We start from the raw sequence: 23,206 nt of genomic DNA, 5'->3' as shown, positions 1-23,206 counted from the left end.
CCTGAAACTCAATCTCTGCAGACTTTTTCATCTTCTATGGCTCAGACATGGAGAGCTTTTGTCAGGGTTACTCTGATGTGCCTTAGGTCCTTACTGGAGAGAGGAGTGAGAGTTGCTACCTGCAGAGAGAGAAGCGGAAATCCTCCAGCCTTCCCACCAGCAAAGCAGAGATGCTGGGAAATGTCCTTGTCTTAGCTCTGAGGATCTGTATGGGCTGGGCTTGGCTGTGTAGATACACAGAGCTGAGTATCATTACCACTACAGCAAGATCATGTCTAATAATTTTGGTAGCATTGTATTGTTCGCAGATTCAGAGTCAAATAGTATCAATATATTATCCATTTTTAATAAACACTCCTTGTTCATGGTGCCTAGATATTTGGAGCATAATCTGTCGAAGAGAACTGGGATGAAATCTTCATCCCAGAAAGAGTTAGGATAGTGATGTTTTAACCAAGGAATATTTTTGACCAAAATGCGAGGAAAATAGATTTTTTTTTCAAAACCAAATGAATTATAATTAGCCTGCCTAAAGGTCTTTCCCCTCCTCAATATTGATTTTTAGTCTGTGTTTTTTGTGCCTTTGAGTCTTTAGCCCTGCTTACAGCCCTCAGACGAAAAGTTATTACAAACAACGTATGTCTCATAAAAACCCACAACACAACCAACTAACGGACCGTGTGCTGAGACAGAATGTGAAAAAAAATTTCAGGCTTTCTTTGTGTGCACTAAAGAACACAGGAATTAGGACCTTTTGCAGAATCACTTTAAAGAATTGTTTTTCACCACTCCTTGTTGACAAAAGTGTTATCTCAGTATTAATTTGTCTGTAACTTTGATATTGGCTGATTCTTTATGTCAGAAACTGAAGGAAACAAATGGATTTTTTTGTATTTCAGTCCCATGAACAGATGCTACTGGGCATAGTGAAGTCCTGGCCAGTTGAAATCGTAGATGCTTTGCCATTGTTTTCAGTGGAACCATGATTTGAGCTGTCATGTTTGTCACTGTGCACTCCTATTGAGCACAGCCCTTCCTCTAGTGATAAGTAGTGGGAGGTCTCTTGGCTTGATGTGTGTCACACTTATGCACTGAAATAGAGCATGTTTCCATTTTGGCTTAGTGGACTTTTTCTTTTAACTCCAACATCGCAATAGAGAAAACCACTCACATACATCTTAATTTCACTTGTTTATCCTACAGTAAAATCTTTTTGTAATGGTACTTTTGTGTTAGTGTTTTCACCTCCTAGAGATAACTGCAGGCATTCTAAGTCACATGAAACAGAAACAAAGCCATTGTAATTATAATTTCTCTACTTAAAGATGAATCAGAATTTATATTTTGTAAGAATTGGATCAAGTTAATGGAAGCTATATATTTTCACTCAGGACACAGAGCCTTTCCTGCTTCTGACTGGCCCGTATGTTAAAAGCATATAAAAGTTAATCATTTTTGTTTTGCTGCCAATGTGTTGTGTGCAAAGAGAGGCTTTAAACCACAGCTGTGCAATGTAACAATTGTGAACTTTACTGGGTTGCAGATGTGGGACATCAGTAAACTAAATTAAATGTAGCTCAACTGAGTTTGGGAGGTAGAGTGTTAGATTACTTTTCATTTAGTGTTTCTGTTGAGCATTTTACAGCTCAGTGTTTCTTTTTTCTTCATATCCTAAAGTTTTGTGTCACAGGACAAATGCAGTACACAAATACTCACAAGACTTGCTAGCAGTAGGATCCAAAACACGGCCTAAAATAGCCCTAAAAATGGAGCTCATCTGGAAACAGAACCATCAATCAGATCAAAGTTAAGGTCTCAGTCCTGCTAAAGCTTTATATAAGCCATAATAATTATTTACTGTTGAGAATAACTCCCTGTAAATAAAGAGTGTCAGTGAATGTCTGGAATTGCACATGGCAGTAAGCACAACAGCTGAGAAGGGTCAAGTTAGATTTATCATGTTTATGTTTGGTAAAGGGTGTTGCCCAAGCAGAAGTCCACTGGTTTTAGTATGAGACTTCACAGATTACATTGTACTGAAAATGGGCAAAGGGCATAGATTTTTTTCTTTTTTCTTTTTTTTGTCTCCAAGTGCTTGCAAATTGAATCCTAAGAAGTGTACAAGTGAGCAAGTTTAAGAACAGATCTTGATGAGCTAACTGATTTAATTCATCATAGGCCATTCTCAGTAGAATAGTCTTGAGAATAACTTTTCTTTACCTTCCTTCAGAAGAGAGGGGATATCTCTTTGATTTTCATGTTACTAGCCTAACTTCTCAATTCTATAATGAACATTAATTCACAGTAGTGAATAATAATCTTAACACTTTGCTGTATACTAATTAAATTCAAAATGTGTTGATGCTGAGGAAACAAAAGCTATATTACATAGAAGATTTTACTGGTTTTAATATTAACTAGTAGACTGTGGGATCTCACTGTGCAGCATATACAGAATTTAAATAGAGAAATATTCAAAGAACATTATACAGTAGTTGTTTTAATTAGTAACTTACTAGGCAGTTTCAACAGGCACTATGTGCTGTAAGGTCAAACTGTGTCAAAGATGCTTGGTACATTATTGGAAGCATTCAGTAGCTCTAAAGATCAAATCCTAGAAGAGCAATTCTTTTTAAATTTGCTGGTGAGTTTGCAGAGCAGATAAATGTGTTGAATATTCAGATAACTGTGCTGGTTTGAATATCCATTATGTTTTTGGTGTGTCCTTTACAGAGAATGTGCTTATATTTCATATTCTTTCAAAATAATTGAATTAGGGGTTAATGTATCCAAGAGATTAATGTAGTTCATGGAAAACAAACCTCTGAGTCTCTGCTGGATTTTCTTTATTTGTTTCAGAGTATTTCATACTCGGAGTGTGCTGTCTTTACTATAAGTTTGTACTTTTATCTATTTTCTTTATTCCTTCACCCTACAGCAAACTGTAAAGGTCAGTACTTTACTAAACCAGAATTATCTTTTCTCTTATTATTTGTCTTTGTCTTGCTTGTTCCAACCTGACTTGGCTTGACATAGGAAAGCAGATAACTGAATTGCCTGGACAGGAGGTCATAGTGTGTGTCAGAGACAGGAAATGCATTTGTGGGTGTTTGTATGAATGGGTATTTGTTTCATTAAGTGTGGAGATACAAATACAAATGAGAACAATGTTTTGAATCACCACAAAAATAACCGATTGTGCTCTGTCTGTGATAATATATGGAAGCGCTGAGATCCAGAGGAGCAAACATGCAGTTGAGAAGGCTTTGAGACTTGATTAAATTAGTAGTCTACATCATTACTGCTTAGATTTAAAAAACAGGGAGGCTGGGGACTTTCATGAAGTTCTGTGACTATGTTTCATGCTAAATTAAGACTTTTGAAAGACAGCTCTTCTCTTGAAGTGTCAAAACCTGGTTTTGACACCAGTTTCATCCAGTCTAGCTTAGGATCTTAACCGCTGAGAAGACTGATAGTCATAGTGAGGTCGGAAAAAATGTTCCTCCATTTTATTCCAAGACCTTTCGGTGAAATCGTTATACCTGAATTTTTACCACTGAATTCGTTAAGAATCTTCACTGGCTTTAATAGGATTTTGATCAGACTGTGTATATAGGGAGCAGCTTCAGCAACAGGTCCTAAGTAAAGGAATACGTATCATAAAATGTGTTATACGTTGCATGGAGAGGGAGTATACTCTGGAAATACAAACAGTGGGCTGGAAATCACAGTACTTGGCTTCTCCTGGGTTTCCTGTTTATTCATTATTCTAGTAGAAAATTATTTTGGCCTCTGGTTAAACTGTTAGTGTTTGATGACAGTCCCGAGAATGTCAGAGAAAAGATGCTGAGGTGTGAGCTACCAGAATGCTTGCTGTTGCTTCATGTGGTGAAGGAACATAGATAAAATACTGAGATGACTACCACGTTCTTCATAATCAAACTTTTACTTTTCTAGGTAAAGCATTTGTGATTGGATGTGTTTGGGGAATTTTACCTAACGTGCGAGAGAAAGGATGTCAATTACATAAAACAGTGAGGGAGACCAGAGCTGAATCAGCATATGTGGTAACCATATTTTCAACTCGTATATGTTTTTGGAAGTATTCTTCTACATGCTTCTGGAAAAAGAAATAAAATTCTTGTCTCTCCTGAGTAGAGGTAATTAGAATAAGAGGGTTTTGGCTAATGCTGAAACTTAATGGAGAACTCCTCAATGAAGTCTTCACAGAAAATACATCTCTCTAGTTTTCTTCTAATCTCAGTTACAGATATAATACAGCAACCAGGGCAATCTGCTGGGGCAACAGAAAGCCTTGTGTTTGCTGACGATGCCAAGCTGTGTGGTTCAGTTGATACACTGGAGGGAAGGGATGCCATCCAGAGGGACCTGGACACGCTTGTGAGGTGGGCTGATGCCAACCTTATGAAGTTTAACCAAGCCAGGTGCAAGGTCCTACACATGTGTCGAGGCAGTCCCAGGCACAGCTACAGGTTGGATGGGGAAGAGATTCAGAGCAGCCCTTCGGAGAAGGACTTGGGGGTGTTGGTTGATGAGAAGCTTAACATGAACCGGCTTCAGTATGTGCTCACAGCCCAGAAAGCCAACCGTATCCTGGGCTGCATCAAAAGAAGTGTGACCAGCAGGTCGAAGGAGGTGATCCTGCCCCTCTACTCTGCTCTCGTGAGACCTCAGTTATTCAAACTTCAACAGGGGAAGTTTAGATTAGCTATAAGGAAGAAGTTCTTTACTGTGAGGGTGGTGAGGCACTGTAATGGGTTGCCCAAAGAAGTGGTAAATGTTCCATCCCTGGCAGTGTTCAAGGCCAGGTTGGACAGAGCCTTCGGCGACATGGTTTAGTGTGAGGTGTCCCTGCCCATGGCAGGGGGGTTGGAACTAGATGATCTTAAGGTCCTTTCCAACCCTAACTATTCTAAGATTCTATGATTCTTTGGTGAGGTACTTTGCCATCAGTACAGACTGCGGTGTTCTGTACTGCCTGCTGTACCCCAGAGATTTCAAGGTTTGTTGCCCGGAGTAGATTACATGCAACAGCATCAAATCATACACAACCAAAGAGGTGGGTGGAAATTCATATCTGAAAGAAATGGCCCATGTCTTCTGACAATGTATAAATTATAAAAAGCTGCACTACAGCAGCTAGGAGACTGACCAGATCAGGCTGTGGCCAGCCTGTCAGTCAGTCTCTAGCTAGCTAGGCTACAGACTTGACTAAAGAAAATTCTGGGCACCAAGCAGTAGAAAACTCCGGCATTGTTTGTACTATAACCTCTAACTGCTTTTTCTAGACAATTTTCCTATTTCTTTCTTTTGTTTTCTTTTTTGTCTAGATGCATCTTTGGGTAGTTAGCTCTCAGCTGTACTTAGTGTGCCACTCCCCTCTGCCACCCTCTTTTCAGAACCATGTGTCTCTCCATTGGTCCTCTGCCTGGGAACCTGTCTATCGCGTGATCAGGCTATAGCATATGTGCTTTGCCTGCTGTCTGAAAATTTGGTCATGTCATGGGACTATGATCTTCTGAGAATCACATAAGGTTTGCTTGTCTGTCCTGTGATCATCTATGTGCCAGGGATATTTCAGCAAATGTCTGCATTTCAGTGAGCACACTCCCAGTTGAGTCAATGGTACACATGTCTGATTCAGTTTATTGAGCATCTTGCTTAAGGTAGCCGTTAATACTCATGGTTGTGCTTTAAAAATGTTTTGGGCTCTCCCACGGGATAATTATATGTCATAATCTGCTCTTCTTTACTAGGTGAGGGTAAAAGCTCAGACATTTCTTGCTGAGATCATACATTTAGATATCTTGAAATATAGTAGGCAGTTTGACTTTCATTTCATCTCAGCTGCTGTCAATGTCTTTCTTCTACAAGAAGTCTACTAACCTACTGTGTTAAAACATAGCAGCGGTGGTGCTTACAGGCAGTTTTATTTGTTGCTGTGAATATCATGCTGTGTGTTTGCCAGTGTGCCATACTAAATGTGGGAAGTGACCACTGAAGTGTCTGCAATGTGTGCAGTAGAAGGCATAGCAGCACTGAATTTACACTCAGGTTCTCCAGTCCCAGTTTAGCAATGTAAAGCTTTTAAGTATCTGTAAATATGATCTTTATGATACCATGCTAGTAAGACTAAAGAAACCTTTAGTCTAATTGAGACTCAGGATCAGAATTTCTCAGTTCACTATGGCACACATTTGTAATTTCAAATAATGTGGGCCAAAAAGTGCATCTTTTTTGCTCCTGAAGCAATTATTTATAATAAAGTTATTCCCAAGTGGGCCTCACTATTACTAAGTTTTCGTGGTTATCAGATTCTGTTTTGTAATATGGATCGGATTTTGGAAATACTATTTATTATTTTTATTTACTTATTCTGCATAGGAAGTGAAGTGATTCTCTTTTCAGAATAAGCAGCAGTGGAAGTGTGTCTGTATTGATAATTGTATTCTAAAGACAGTATTTTTATAAATATATTCTTGTGTAAAATGTGTAGTGTTTGAGAAAATTGGATTCTTAGCTTTTTATTGCACAAGATTAGCTTAAATGACTTCAGTGACTGAAAAGAATAGAGTTTTGATAGTCAGTGACCAGATTCAAATTAGTACCCAATAAAAAAAGTACATGTATTCTTTTATAGTTGAGCTAAGAAAAGCTTAGTCTTACAGTAGCAGAAGATGAAAATGCATTATGGAGATAAGCAGTCTACTTCCTTAGGCTAGATAAAATGTACTGAAAGGAAAGACAGAGAAGAATCTGTGTGTGTCAAAGACATTGTCTGACGGTACCTCTTCTGGAGTGCAAGTGCTTAGCTGTGATTAGAAGTAGTGTCAATGAAATATGAATGCATTGTAGCATTTCTGACCATATTATACTGTATCTACACGGTGTTTCAAGTAACCTCTCTTTATCTGAACCAGAAGCATGAAATAAATTAATAAAATATATGAGGATAAGGAAAGATCTTGTACTATGCCCTCTATATAATAGTAATATCCTTGGTACAGCTTGTACAGTAAGGTGACATTGTCATTAGGCTCTTTCTCTGCAAGTCATTTGCACTTCACAAACTAGACGTTGTATCAAAGCTTAATGTAATTCTTACCTGGCATGCTCTTACTTGGGGAGGAATGATGTATTGCAGACATAACCAGAATGAGATCATAAATACAGTGCTAATATTACTAATATTTGCTTGATATTACTTATAGAACCCATCACCTAAGAGTAATGAAGCACTGACAAACCATAAGTAACATCAGAGCATCCCAGCCAGAGTGTACTTTTCCTAATTAGTATGGAAAGTCAACTGCTGGACAAATCATTAATTCAGCCAGATCACACAGTGAGTAAGTGCCAGGGATGCAAGTGAGAAGCCAGGAATGCTGACTAGTCCTTTCTGAGACCTAGAGAGCACTTTCAAAGTCCAACCTGATAAAGAAAACCCATTTCTTCTTTCTGTGCTGTGTAAACACTTGAAATACTTTCAAAACTTCTCCTGCTTGGCTTTGCATGATAGAAGAGATGCAGTACCTTGACAGTATGGTCTTTCTCACCTAGCTGAGATGAGGCATTAGTGAAGAATATGTTTGCAGAGATGTGAGATCTCTTAGACAGCTTCAAGACAAAAGGAGTTTTGCTGAGCACTGTCGCAGTGAGCTTAGCCAGTGAGTGCATAGATTTTTGTGCTGCTACTTCTTTTTCTACTGGAAACTCTCAGAGCATTTTATAAACTTTAATGACTGAAACGTCTCATGCATTAATGACATTCCTAACTTTATTGTGATAGAGAAACATTGGGGCTGACTCCGCCGCTGACACAAGTGAATCCCAGAGACCTTAGTCTCTGTTCTGGCAGGCACACAGGTAGGAACCTTAATTTTTCAGATGAGCAGTCCCATTGAACTGAAAAGGAAATGCATGTGAATTAAATTAAACATGTACATGTTTAAAAGATGAATCCTAATTTTAGCCATTAGCTTCTCTCTCCTCCCTCAGGAATGCCTTTAGAAAAAAAAAAAACCAGACAACCAAACAAAAAACAAACCTAAGAAAAATTTGAGAGGGTTTTAAATCACTGAATTGGTCCATTTTATGGGGTTGGATTTAATATAGGTAATATTTTATTTGAGTCTACATAGATGTCACTTCTATTTTCTCTGAAGTGTTGACCATATAATAGGTGTGAAGGTAGGCTTCTGAAAGACACAGTGCAGTCTTTTAACCTTTAACCATTTTAACCTTTCAAGGAACCCATGGCAGTTTTAACTGGCTATGTTATTATCTAAAAACGTTTGTTCAAATATTGATGTTCTTCACAAAGTGGAATAACATTTAATTATTTTTGGTGTGTAAAGTAATAAATGACTTTGTAAATGAAAATCGAATGCAGGGACGGGTACCAAATGTTTACTGATTATAAACACCATGCTAACTCTTGGTGATACATTTCTTACTATGTAGACTAAATTTCAAACCACATTTATTCTGTTTATTAGTTATAATGGCTTAGACATTTTAAAGACAAGAAGTTATTTTCCTGAACATGAACAACTTGAGGTGACTAATTCATGAACTTTCATTGGAGCATCATTTCTTCTTAGGAAGAAAATACTAATAGCGTTTTTCTATGGATTTCCTCCTATGCCACAACTCAGTAGTTAGTAATTACATAAGAATTCACTTGACGTAAGCACTGGTAAGAATTCATTCATAGAAGAAAGTAACTAATGAACAAAATCATGATACATAAAGCTTTTTTTTTTTTTTTTTAAGTAGGAACTGACCACTTTTGTGCCTTTTTTTTTTTCCCATTCATTAGAGATTTTTTATTAATAAAAATATTTATTTCTTTGCTTGGTTTGACAGATCAGAAATGTTAAGTTTAGTTTTATTTTTGCATGAAGAACCAAAGGGGGGCTCAGGGATATTAATTATGAACCCTAGAACCTAATACCAGCAGTAAGTGTGGTGAACCTTAAGCAACTATCTTATTATTCTAAATTTTGATTCTTAGAGTTTTGTAAGTTGTTAGTTATTTTAAATATCTGATTCAATTTGTTTCTTCTGCCAACTCCCCTCTTTTATCCCATGTTGTGTCACCCAAGACGCAATGCAATGTGTCCCCGAGTGCAATGCCTTCAAGCTTTAGACTTGCTGGTCTGAAACCTAACCAAAACCATCTATTCCAGGTTTTCCACTTTAGCTAAAAAAGGCACAAAAGCGTAATTTCTAACATGCAAAAATATCAAAACTACAGCCGAAAGAATAATAAATTCACCAACTACTTGCTCATTAAAGTCCTCATTTTAAACTTAGAGACATACATGATTATACCTTATGTACCATGTGTGTATAGATATTCAAGATTGTCAAAATGGAGTTGCAGTTCTCATTAACCGACATGGTATATAGACTAAAGCAGTTGTCAAAATCGTGGACATCCTTTGTGTTCTGCTCTGTGATTCAGACTGCCAGGTAACATACACTGTTAGATCTGGAAATGACATGCCTGTTTTGCAGCATTGTATCAATCCCAATGCCAGGAGCTTAAAAAATAAATACTTTAAAAAATAAATACGGAATGTTTGAATTGCTCCAAAGAATGTCATTGCTATTTTCAGTGCTGGCCCCGCAGACTGTTCTCAGGGGATTGGTATTTTTCTTGTTTGGAAGGAAAGTAAGAGCCAAAGTTCCTTTCAGTGTTATGTGGACACTGGGTTTGCTCTGCTCCCTTATGCAATAATTACCAGCAATTAAGTGTTCTTGGTTTTCTTTTTTCCCATCCTGCCTCCTCACCAGTTATGTAATATATAATTTAGCAAAACTCTGAAGACTGTTTAGAGATACTGGCTTTCTGTAAAGCAAACAGCTAAACACTGGAGTTGATGCAAACAAGGCACTTAGCATCTGAAAGAAGTGTTAACACTTTATTTACATTTAAATTAAAATGGACACTTATTTATGTGTTCTGGTTCTGAAAGGTGTGCGGTACATCTGCAGAGGCCTATTGTTTATTCATGCTGTAAATCCTTTGAAATGTGTTAAAATGCTTCCCACTCATTATAAAAATCCTGCCACCCATGGATTAGGGCTTTGATGTCACCAATCCTGCTTCAAAGGGTTCTTTCAATGCTATTAATCACAGTTTAGCCTCTGAAGATATAGCCAGAGAAAACATTTGGACATCTTGTGCTAGACTTGCTAAAACTTTGAAATATACAGAGTGTCTTGCATATGCACAGTCCTGTATCACTTCCTCTCTCTTCTCTGAGCCTTTATTTTAAAAAGCTATTTTGTGATGACTTTGGCTTTGTACAAGTACAGAGGAAAAATTTTAGGACACGTCATACTGTACACTTAAAAAAAGGCACTTGTCTTTCAGTTGACACCACAATACGTTTTTGCCTGAGGAATTGAGCCAGTCTTTAAAAACCCCAAGGGACAATAAGATTGGGGATTAAGCAGGCCTATATGTCAGAAGGTCAAAAAAAGATACCGTCTTATCATTTTCTCATCTCTTTCATTAGTTTGTGATCTTAAGATGCTGTCTAAACACTTCAGGATCCACATGATTTCATAGAAACAAGATTGTTTCTGCTGTCTTTTTCTCTTTTAAATCTCTCAATAAGTCGCAGAGAAATTGATTACTAGTGATTGAGCTGTATGCCTTTGTGCTGTCGTTGTTTTCATCAGCTCAGTAGCTAAGGTCAGTGACATACCACCTTATCACTGACGTTTTCCTCCCTTTTAAATCAACACTGCACTCTGTCATGCCCGTGCTGAATACTCTGCAGGCACAATTGGTAATGAGTAGGGTGTGGAAGAAGTGTGGTTTGGTGTCTGCTATTTTAGTGCTATTGTACGAACTGAATTTGCCACCATATAATTTTTCCCTTCTAAGCTTCTTGAACAGTTTTTGCAGCATGTATTTCTTTGGTTTTGAACAGGTAACTTGGCACAAGCAAGAGCCAGAGTGACAGCAGCATCTAGGTCGTTGCCTCCACAGCTTAGTGCTGGGCGTATCAAGGTTAGTAGTGTTCCCTTTGAAGACTGGCAGTTGTTCATAAAATATTACAGTGAGATTATGGACTCGATGCTTAGCTGATGTAGGTACATAGTGAGGTTATTAGCAAATTAGAGTCTGCCTTCATATCAGAAAACATTCACCTCAGCTGGGATCACTGTTTCCAGTTCTAGTGAGGACCCTATTGTAGAATCCAGTGAAGAATCAATATATTACTGATCAGTGTTTGAACTTTTGGAGTGAAATCTGTTATGTTGATGGCAATATTCCTCTTTATTTCAATGGGGTCAGGGTTTTCCTTTGGCAATTTTAGCCTAGAAAGAGATTTAATTAGGTAAAATTTGAATAGTGTATTTGAAAGTATGAAAAGCAGAATGAAAAAAAAAAAACATTTATTCCTTTTTTTAATTCAACTTGCAGGTGAAGAGAGCACACACAGGGACAGATGACCAGAAAAAAATGACTTGGCAAAGCCACTATTTTTTAAAAGAGCAAATGTAGAATTTAAACTATACTGAATTTTGCCATAAAAGTAAGGGGCATAATTGCAGAAGGATGGGATAATTTTATGGCAGTTAATAGGATGTGTTGCCAGCTGAGTACGCTTAATTTATACAGAAAACTCTGTGCCTTAAGCTCATTGCATGTACACCCCCTCCCTGCTTCCCAAATAATACTGCTAGAGTTAGCTTAGTTAAGGGTTTGGGGCGGGGAGGGAGGGGAGTTTGCCTCCAAATCAAACAATAATAACTTTTTAAAATTAATGTGGTAACAGCAACTGTTCAAAAGTTACAGAATTTTATGTTCTGGGTTTTCTATTTCTTTTCATTTTCTCCTGTTATTAGGAGCTCATACTCAAATGTGGATACAGTAATTCATGTCACCTAGACATGTATATCCTTCCCTGTACCTGCAAATACAGATGTGGATTTCAGAGATTTATTTCCTCTCTGGTATAAACACTTCCAGTGCTGAGGACAGATTATGGCCTCTCCAATTTTCTTGTATTATACACACATTGTCTTTCACACCCAGCAGTATCCAGCATAAGCTTTCTAAGCATGCATTTTATTGATACAGCTGGAATGGAATAGAGCGGTTCTCTTTTAGAGCTTTAGTAAACACAGTCAGTGACTAAGTAGTGTTTAAGTGGTTTTTACTCACCCTTCAAATTTTTAAAGGAGCTAAAACACATGCAGCATTATTCAGAAAAACTTAATTGAAATAGTTTTTAGCCAAAAATAATTTCTTATTATTTCATAAAAATTCTAATTAAGACATCTTCAGGAAAAATATTTTAAATTACTATTTTACAATTTGTTAAAAAAAAACCCCAAACATCATAATTCTGTTTGGAAGTTTGGAATTTTATTTAACTTTTTTTTAAGCTTTTTTGCTTAAAGTTTTTTTTTTTGTTTTACAGTATTTCATACCATACCAGCAGCAGGTGTGGTCAATATGTGAAAGTAATTTCCAGTGACTTCATAAGGTGACATGATGTCATAAATCATTCTTTTAATATTGTTTCAGAATATTATAAGCAATTTATTTTTTTTTAGTGATGGAATAGTTTGTCTTTTGTAGGTCAAGCTGTTTTCCATTTCAGTTGTATTCATATAAATGTATATTGTATGTCACTACTACTGTCATGTAAAAATGTGACCCAACTGTTGAAATGTTCTTCATTTTAGTTTAAAAAGAGTAGCTGGTGATTTAAAACACAAGATTATATCATGACGTTCTTACTATGTTCTATCATTTTCTACCAAGCCAGTTGTGATAAAGCCTATCGCCTGTTGTACATGTGATTATTGCCCTACCATAAAATTGCCTGGCTTCGTAGACATGCGATGTTGTAAATTAACCAGAAGCAAAACTTGTAAAAACTCTGACAGGAAAATCTCCCTAGCTTCAGAGCCTATCAGGTTTTTTCTAATGGAAACTTCAAATGTTTCTTGCCAAAAACATTTGGAAATTGGTCCTAGTCCTTACAGATTGCACAGATCTGAGTTTACTACTCCATCCATAGAAAAAGGAATCTCATGATACTGCTTTTACCCTGATTTTCTGGGAGGGCGGGAAGAGACTATTACATCTTCTCCGTGAGTGTTTGTGACCATCTGTCTTTCTGTGTGTTAACTCCCTTCCCCCCAAACAACCCAAAACAAAACGAAACCCTTTTGAACCCAGCAGGCCATAGTAAACCATATTTGACAGAGTGGCAGCCTCAAAGTTTGTAAGATTCTACAGGTTTGGTGAAAAAAGGCAGCTGTGAAAGGAAATGCTTACAGCATCCTACTGCCCAAAAGGTGTAGAGCGTAAGCTCACCCTTTATTGGCCAGCAGATATTCCAGAAATGACTGGGAGATCATGAGTGCTGAACCTCCAACAACAATATCACTAAGAGTCTCTGCTTTTGTAGAGAGAAAAGAATCCAATTTAGAAGCTCAAATTCCTGGGCGTTCAGGCTTCAGTGCAGTCCTCAAACTACTTGGTTTTGGTTTTGATTTGGTTTTCTTTACGATTAAATTGTCTTTTAACATTTAATGTTACCAGTTATCCTGAATTTACTGCCAATATTCAATATTCACTTTAATGTTTTTTGTCTTCTACCTGACCTTTACTAGAGATTTAGATATCAATTCTCAAAAAGCAGTTGACTTGCCAAGTTAGTTATGAAACATTCCTATATCCTTACCCATGGACGTGCCTGCTCTTCTGATTAGGTCATTGATGTTTACTTTGCCAGGTGACCTTTTAAGATGTTTGATGTTATATCTGCTGATAAGGCATTTTTCCTGGGATATATTACAGAGTTTTCTGTTAACATTCTTAAAACTGAAGTCAAACTGCATTTTTTCTTTTTCCCTCATATATTAGTTAGAGATGTGTACTAGTGCATGTACACCACTCTGGGCTAGAACATCACAGATTACAAAAACATACTGAAATTTTTATGGTCACCCTTATGGAAATCTGTCTCTCTTTGCACCATCTGTATTCTGAATCTTGTCTTCACAAGTTTTCTTTTGAATTCTTCCCCAATACAAAATCCATTTTCTTGATCTATTATTACTTAGTGCTTCATTTCCTTTATGTTTTGCATGCAGTCTCCTAAATATCTCCTGAAGGTAAGAGACACAGTTACTTTATTGAGAACTGTAATCTTTCAGCAATTACTTCTACTTTTTGTTCAGAAGAGTGGTCTTAAGTCAGTGAGTGTTGGAAATGATCGTATGGAGCAAAGTCCAGGAAGTGTAGCACAGGTGCTGACAACAGCATTATCTGGTTTATACAAATGCCACCTGGTCAGAGCAGATGGTAAACTGCCACAAAGCAAGTGGATGCTAAAATGTTGTTAATGCTGCATGCAAACAGGATGCTAGTTGATTTTCTTTAATTTTGTTGAGCTGTAATACAGCAACACAATCTGCTTGTGATTGGTAACCATGGTTATACTCATTCATAAATTCTGGTTTCATTTTGATAAGAACAGCTGTACTGACAATGTAACTAAAATATACAAGGAGCAATATGTTCGCTGTCCATGTATACCCTCTAAAAATAACTTTTCTGAAATGCTGAAAAAGCAGTATCTGAAGCTATGGCAGTTCAGCAGAGTAAGATTGCTGAAATTCTTGGCATCAAAATGGCAATTTAAAGTAATTAATGGTAACCACAGCAGCAGAAAGGAAAAGACTTATTCATTCTGAGATTTCCTACTTTGTTTACCACTTGTTATCTGACAACATTTTTTCTCCATACATAAGCAAAATGAGTCAGCTCAATTTGCTTCCTGGTCATTACAAAAATGGTAACTCTTCTCATATATAAAATGAGACCTGATGGAGTTCGTTGTAGTGGTGATAAGAGGAATGCTTTTTAGAGTGCAGTTCATAAGGTATTGCATTTTGGCAGCTGCTTCATTGGCTGAGTGTTATACTATCAAAACAAGAGTGTGAAATCATTTGGAAGCTTGCAGCTCTCTCTGAAATCATTGCGTGTCCTGCATCTGTTAGAAACTGGCCTTCTTACCTCTGATAAAGTATGCTGAAGTACTCACATCTGAAGGAATGATCATAACAAAACCTGAACCCAGCTTTCATGGGAAAGGCAGGGGGAGTGGACGGGGTGAGTGTCTGCGGTATTTCTGGTACAGCTCTAACATCTGAGTTTTGTCTTCCAGGTTGACACAATGGAGGTTATGCGACATCCTGAAGAAACAACTAACATGAAGCGGCAAACTATGGCTTCCTATTTTAGGGTACAAAAGTTAAATTGTAAACAAACATTTTGGTGATAAGAACAATAGATATATCTAAAATATTTGTGGGATTGTGAGATCAAAGATAATAAGATAATTTTTTTATTCTGTTGTGGTGCCTTTGTAGACTCACAGTTTTTCTTTTTCTCGTTTTCATTTCCTCATACTTGTATTTTCATAATTTCACCCAGTACACTGATAACAGAATCTGGAGTCTAGACTATTTCCATCTAAAATGCTGAGGGTCTAGAACAGGCTTGTTTTCATAAACAGAAAACTGATTTTGTGCAAATAAAATAGCTGTCCTTACTAAGGCCCTCATATTTTTTCACAAGCTCAGACATACATACCTACTTTTAAAGATTAAGATTTGTCATTTGTGCTAACAAGTGAAAACAATCCATCTTTTGGAAGTACTGTTCTAAGTCAAACGGTTTGCCATTTTATCAGTAGTAATCCTGTCTGGGGTGATGTATATTCTGCATGTGTGTTTAAATAAAACAGGTAAGGAAAAAGCATTGAGAATGTTGGAGCTGGAATGTTAGGAGCCAGGAACGTTTTTTTCATGCAGTCATTGCAGAGGAGAAAAGTTTTGGGCTGCAATTGTACCACGCAGCAAGGGGAAATTCACAGTGCTGTGCTAGCCGGTGTGGGTGAAAGCTTCCTGCCATGTAGGAAGCTGTGCAAAACAGTGTAAGAAAAGGCATAGAGGAAGCTGATGTATATTGAGATGTTGCCCGAGTGTGGGTACAAGGACACACAATTAGATTTGTCTAGTAATAGAAGTGTGGATTTAGAGTGCTTTTGGAAATAAATGTCAGCTGTGTAGAACCATAAGAAGTTCTTTACTGTGAGGGTGGTGAGGTATTGGAACAGGTTGACAAAGAAGTGGTAAATGTTCCATCCCTGGCAGTGTTCAAGGCCACGTTGGACAGAGCATTCTACAACATGGTCTAATGTGAGGTGTCCCTGCCCGTGGCAGGGGGGTTGGAGCTAGATGATCTTAAGGTCTTTTCCAACCCAAACCATTCTGTGATTCTATGATAAAATAAAATAAAATAAAATAAAATAAAATAAAATAAAATAAAATAAAATGGAGTAGGGGTGTGACTGTGAAAGTATACCAGAATATGCATGCAGCCTGCAGCAAAATTACTACAGTCAGCTTGGAATTGTACGTAACTTTGAGATGGAGTGTATTTGCAGCAGATATTTATCATACAGTAGGTTAATGAAGTGAGGATGGAGCAGAAGTATCAGTATTCAGAGGAATCATTGGAAAAGCAGATGTATGTGATCTGATCACACTTCTTTTCATTTTAATGTAAAATGAAATGGAATAAATTGTTTTCCATGTCCAGGGTGGATAGGAAAGGAAGTAATGGGCCTACATTTCTGCAGGAAGATTTAGGTTATATGTTAAGAACATTATGAATAGTCGTGATAATGTAACACTTCAGTAGATTGTCTAGGGGGATTGTGCGGTCTATAACCTCAGTGATTCTGAAAAATGGATTAAACAGGGATGTGCCTGAAATGGTAAAGATAGTTCTGCATTTCTCTTTGGGCAGAGGACTGAACTGATGACTTCTTGTAATACTTTCCCTATAATTTTCTGTAAATTTCTGTGAATTGCTTGTTTCACAGTAAAGGCTGTTTCACAGTAAAGGCTTGTTCTTGGGGATATTTGGTCAAATGTGCCTACAGTAGAGAGTTATAGTTAGGATATTTTTCAATTATTTTTTTTTTTTTAATATGGGCCCTCTTCAACTACAGAAATGTGGTATAAGAAGAGATGAAGAGGAAGGTGTCAGAAGTAAGGAATAAGAATTAGAAATTTATTTTTTTTTTACAATTGAAAACTTCAGTAGGTTCTGGGTTTGAGCCAAAAGCTTAAAAATTAATAAAATGTCAATGCATATTAACATTACAGATTAAAATATAATCAAGCATTACATGCTGTTTACAAGTACATCTCTCCTGCTAAGTAGTTGCATTGCAGTTTTTTGTCAAATGTGTGCATCTTTTTTATTTTCCTCACTAGTACTCCCTCATGGATCTTTTATCCAAAATGGTTGTTGGACAGCCTCACTTTATTCGCTGCATTAAACCTAATGATGGTCGAGAAGCACTGATGTTTTCTCATGAGAGAGTTCTACTGCAGCTACGATACACTGGAATTCTGGAAACTGTCAAAATACGTCAAAAAGGGTATTCTCATCGCATCCTCTTTGACGAGTTTGTGAAAAGGTAAGACTTCTATAATGTGGCTGTTGTTTTAAAACTCCATTCAATAAAATATATTCTATGTTTAAGTACAGAAAGTTCTACAAACATTGGTTTGTGCATGTATAGTCAGATTCTCTAGTGAGAGTAGTGACTATCAGAGATGAAGACTACAAGAAATGCCTGAGCTCTGATGTAGAAAAGTCAGTGAGAGACGAGCAGTGAGTGCCTAGTATTCAGCAGCAAGCCTGTCTCTGTGGTTCCCTCAGTAAAGGCAACAAGGGGAAATTATGCGTCATGCTCAGATAATACAAGAATTTGGAAGGTCAGTGACCTTCAGCCATTATATGAAGAACGTGCATATGCTTAAGAATGAACTGATATAAAAGCTTTAGATTTAGAAATATTCCTCGTTATAGCTTCATAGCCTCATAGTCATTTATAGTGGAAATATCATGAATTATAACCAGATCTCTGTTCACCTGAACCCTTGTCATGGCTATTTTTATTGGCTCTAATACAATTCTCAATCTCAAAAAGTTATAAATCTGATTCAGGAAACGCTATTACCTTTATGATGACAATATGTTTAGATCATCATTATGGTTTCCTCTAAATTTAAAATAGGGTTTTGTGTAGTATTTACTGTCTTCCAGTCTGTAGGATTGATAATTCAATAACAGAGCAGAAGCTGTACCATTAAGCAATCAACTACTCAACAGTAGGAACAAGTAGTGAATAGCAAAATCAAGCATTTAGTAATATATGCTGAACTGAAGGTTGCTCATCCAGATGATATAGACTTAAATTTACTAAAAGTGAGTCACTCGTATGATGCTAGAGGGAAGTAGCTGACTATGGTTTTGAGAGAGGCATAGTTTCACTGGCTTTTCTGAAACCCAGAGATTAGGTAAATTTACACATGTAAATCAATTTGGGCTTGGAAATTTGTGGTCCTTGCCTTCAAGACTTTGAATGATAAACCATAGCTTAATCAAATCTGAAAAATTCTGAAATTTTCTGATTTATGTTAGTATGACAAATGAGTATGTAATAGGAAAACACTAGGAAGGATAACTAACATGTTTATTTGTCCACCAAAGCCATTTAATTTTCAGGCATGATCTCCCCCAAATTTTTTTGTGTTACATGACTAATTTTAGTAAGGTCACACCATTTTAAAGCAGGTTTAACAAAGAGATCAAATTTTGTGATCACTAACACATCTTTGCAACATCCTGAAAAGGCTGAAGGCAGAATTATTAACCTTAACTTTCATCCAGCTTACACAGAAGTGAACTAATATTAACTCCACTGAAATTAGTGTAAATTGAGAGAAAATTAGGCCTCCTCATATTAATAGATTCTTTTCAAAAGTGCACTAAATTTGAGTAAAACCTTGAAGAGTAATGGTAATGAAAGCAGCGCTGACTGTAGCTTTCCATTCCTGCAGATAAGGGCAAGTTGTGTTTAGCATCTTGTCAGATACACCCCAACTTTTTAGTCCAACTTGATATAACCCTTTCTGGAAAAAAAAGTCAACATGGCAAGAGAAGTGTGTGTGGGGGGGGAGATTTTGCAATTTGCCCAACAGCACAGAAGACTTCCTGAGTTCAGAATATGAAGGGGGGGCAGGAGAGGGGATGTTCTTGCTCCTTTTTTCACTTTATGCTTTATTTTTAAACACATTCTGTTCTATTTTGCTCTTGGGGGGCAGTGGGGGGAGAAGTACAATGCTTAAAAACGCTATCAGTGGAACAAGAAACATTTTTCTTCAACTTACAGCCATGACTAGTCAAGTGTTTTTAGGAACTAAGTAGTTGAATACATAAAAATGTTTGAGAAAACAGGTCAAATGCTAAACAGATTGGCACTTTCTTTGTTCATAATCAAAAAGACATTAGGCAAGTATGAACAGGAGTTTCAAAATGTCAGTAAATGTGAGGATATCAAAGATTTTCTAAGCCAGCAAGTTAATTGGTATTTTGATCCTTTTGAGCAACAGAACAACAAAATGGATGAGCCAGCACTTTTTCTCCCTTGATGTTATTAAACAAATAGGTGTGCTTCTTATCTGCCTGTTCAATAATGCTGTTTTGTAAACTCTTAGCAGGAAATATGAGGACAAAACAATCAAAGGCAGGGAACAGAACCATTCAGGGTTTATCAGGTGGGAGGTAAACAAAAGATAAAGCTCTGTCTAATGTTACTCTTTACTGTCTTCTCTTTTCACGTAGAACACATTATTTCAGTGTTGCAAACCTGGAGGTAGTTTATTGGGTTAAAAAACAGATGGTGAGGAAAGGACTTAATTGTAACTCGTTCACACAGTGTTTCTTCAGCCAAGTATACAAACATCTGTTTTATGTGTATAAATATACATATTCTTTTACTTAAAGTAGAAAAATGTAATCTGCAGCCCCTGTAAATACTGCAGACCTGTTAAGTGTTAGGCAGTTCCATCTCCATTGGCCTTGTCTCGCGCCCCATGCCATCGTCTGTCTGTCTTGTTTGCTTTGAAACAGCAAGGTTCCTTTCTCAGGCAGCAGCTATCCTGGGTTTCAGACACAGGTTATTAACCATATCAGCAACCAGGTGTGCCTGGCTCGTGAGGCCGTGTAGTGAGCATGCACTGCACATCAGCTAACAGAGGTGTGCTTTCTAGGGGGGACCTATACTGAAAGTCCCATTGAATGGGACGCTCCTTGCTACATCTGAGTGCGCAGGCCCCTGAAGCTTCACATAACATGATGTGGTATGCAGGTGTGTCCTCACCACATATCCCCCAGCTGTGTATACCTTTTATGTAATGTGGCATATACTCTACCAGGATAAAGGACAAGGGACTTGAGAGTCTAATGGTGCTAAATGCTGTCATGATTGAAGTGCCTCATAAGGATATAGGAATGCGTTGAGAAGTTTGTACAAGTTTCATTTAAGGATTGTAATTTTTCTTCTTCTCTGCCTGTTTACGTTCTGCGTTATAGTTCTTTGTACTGCATTAGAATACAGGATACACTTTTCCTGGAAGCGCTACCCTACTCTGCTTTAGCCAGATAATGTTACTCAACTCATATGCTCATGGCAATACCAGTGCTATTAGTGTAATAGGAATCCCAGTAAGTGCTTTTTCAATCTCACAGTGCAAATTTGCATAAGGTCACTGTTGGTAGGCCTGGTACACGCAGTCTGTAAACCATCAGTGTTACATTTCTCATGACCATATACAGTCTCATATTGACCTTAATGAGTCACATTCTGCATTGAGTGGAGCTAGGAATAAAAACTGGTCAAATACTGCAAAATCGTGTAAAATGTTACCTCAATACATGCTTTCTTCTAACACCAAAAATTCAGTGGTGATAGACGTATTCACTATTCAAAATCAGGGAAGCACTGAATTAAATTAGAAGTCAACAGGTTTGCTACAGAGAAAAGAAATGATGTCTTTTAAAAGGATGCATTTTTATAAGGGCATGTAGTGATAGGACAAGGGGTAGTGGCTTTAAACTGAAAGAGGGGAGATTTACACTAGATACTAGGAAGAAATTCTTTACTATGAGGGAGGTGAGGCACTGGAACAGGTTGCCTAGAGAAGTTTTGGATGCCCCATCCTGGAAGCATCCAATGCCAGGTAGAATGGGGCTTTGAGCAACCTGGTCTAGTGAGAGATGTCCCCCATGGCAGGGGGGTTGGAACGAGGTGAACTTTACGGTCACTTTCTATCCAGACCATTCTATGATTCTATCATTTTTAATGCAAGCTTACTGTTAACATTCAGTCTGCACTCTACCGAAGTCCCTAAGTGATTTCTGGAAACAAAATTGTAACATCCCTTGTATTTTTATTTTCACTATTACCCATGGAAATGTTTCTTAATTTGTTTCAGTGGCTTTAAGATTACTTCAGATCTTTATAATGTTCCTGTGCACTTTAAACTACTGTACCTTCAACATATCCTTTCTAGACTCTTGTCAATCACAGAACACTGGTAGAGGGTTCAGGATGGAGCAGAGAGGAAGCCTCTAGGAGTAAAAAGTCTGCTAACCCCTTACGAATTGTATATGCAGTATTGACCAAATTATGCCTTTCTGAGAGTATTTCTGTAATTCTATTTTAATCTTATGATTTGCAGCATAAGTGTTAGGTATCCGTTACTGGATTTCAACAGTATCTTTGATGTTTTTTGACTTTTCTTTTAAATTTTTTCATTCATACTTTCAATATAGAGTCGAATGCAATTAGTTGTATGAACTCAGATGTGAAAGTTTCTGAAAGAGGTGGTATACGACCAATACAAATTAGGAATTTTTGAAAGTTATTTAATGGCTCTTTCAGTGCTAAAAACATCGGGGTTTTAAACTTTCCAACTCCAGGGCTGAGAAGGAACAAATGTCTTTTGGAATGTTAAGAATCTCCCTGCTATTGCTGGGAGTCTGGTTAGAAAGGGATTTTGCCCTCTTGTACCTCATGCTTTTCACATATCATTGTCCATTCTCCACCTTAGGCCAGTATATTTTAGTAGAAAGATTTGCTTTAAAGAGCAAAAGGGTTAATCATTACTTTTTTCACGTAAATTGAGTAAAAGTAGAACTGATGCTGCCTTTGAGTCTGGAATGCAAAGGGAACTTCAATAAGAGAGACTGGTGTAGTAGTTAATGGTGCCGTTTTAATGCTATTTGTTGAACAGCTCCACAGTTCACCCTTTAAGGAAGGAAGAGAAATTGAACTGTTTGTTTACAATCAGTATATCTAATCTAAAACTACCAACACTAAAATGCCTTGGTCATAATCAGATAGTTAATTCATAGCATCATTCTGAAGTTTTCCATATCTTCCATGTCTTTAATGTTTAACCTTAACTCTGCATGTCCTAGCTTTGCAATTGTTGATCTGGGGATAAATTCAGCTTTTAAATATTTTGTTTTATGCCTAATAACTACTAAGTACAGTGAATCCCATTTTAATGTTTGTCTAGAATACTGTTCATGTCCACGAAGGATAGTTTGTAGTGCAGTGTAAGAACCACTGGTTAAGAAATACATAATTCCTGAGTTTCATCAGCTCTGAGAAATCAGTTCTTCTGAGGGTAAATTGGTTTTGTCTTACAAGTCTTACTGCTACTGAGAATGTGATTAGTCAAGTACTTTTAGGAAACACGTAGATGAGTATGTGTCACATCTAGAAGCAGGATTTGTAACCCAAGAAAATAACCTGGTTTTGCACAACTGTGTGCATGTTTATGAAACAATGCATGAAGGATCAAGGGCCTAGAGCACATGTCTTATGAGGAACAGCTGAGGGAACTGGGCTTGTTTGGTCTGAAGAAGAGAAGGCTCAGGGGAGATCTTATCACTCTCTACAACTACCTGAAAGGAGAATGGAGCAAGGTGGGGGTTGGTCTCTTCTTCCAAGTAACAAGTGATAGGACAAGAGGTGACGGTCTCAAGCTGGGAGGTTTAGGTTGGCTATTAGGAAAAATTTGGTAAAGGATTTGATAAGAAAAAAAGATGATGTTTTTTATGAGTTTTTTTCTGAGTAGTAAAAGCAACTACATTCTAGATCATGAAGGAGAGCTAATGGAGAAGGTACTACATTTGAAAGATACTGAATTTAGTCATAAACAAAAACGGTGTGGTAAGATGTGGGAATTGCATAGCTTAAAAATA

The 23,206-nt window shown here is 37.3% G+C and overlaps 1 protein-coding gene across 10 annotated transcripts in view; it reads left to right on the top strand.

The window, feature by feature from the left end:
- The window catches only part of MYO3B (myosin IIIB), a 206,768-nt gene that overhangs the window by 117,300 nt on the left and 66,262 nt on the right, over positions 1–23,206 (top strand). For 7 of the 10 annotated variants that reach the window (XM_030486037.1, XM_030486038.1, XM_030486034.1 and 4 more), the window contains 4 exons: positions 10,971–11,050; positions 14,158–14,178; positions 15,234–15,311; positions 17,356–17,561. In XM_030486037.1, the coding sequence (XP_030341897.1) occupies positions 10,971–11,050; positions 14,158–14,178; positions 15,234–15,311; positions 17,356–17,561 (385 nt within the window). Of the gene's footprint in view, positions 1–7,810; positions 7,870–10,970; positions 11,051–14,157; positions 14,179–15,233; positions 15,312–17,355; positions 17,562–23,206 lie in introns of those variants that run through there. The other 3 variants (XM_030486040.1, XM_030486044.1, XM_030486043.1) reach the window with 3 other exon arrangements.

The sequence above is a fragment of the Strigops habroptila genome, chromosome 5 (assembly GCF_004027225.2).
Source record: "Strigops habroptila isolate Jane chromosome 5, bStrHab1.2.pri, whole genome shotgun sequence".
NCBI classification, from domain to species: Eukaryota; Metazoa; Chordata; class Aves; order Psittaciformes; family Psittacidae; genus Strigops; species Strigops habroptila.
Note: the sequence above shows the minus strand (reverse complement) of the source record. Positions and strands in the feature narration are given on the sequence as shown.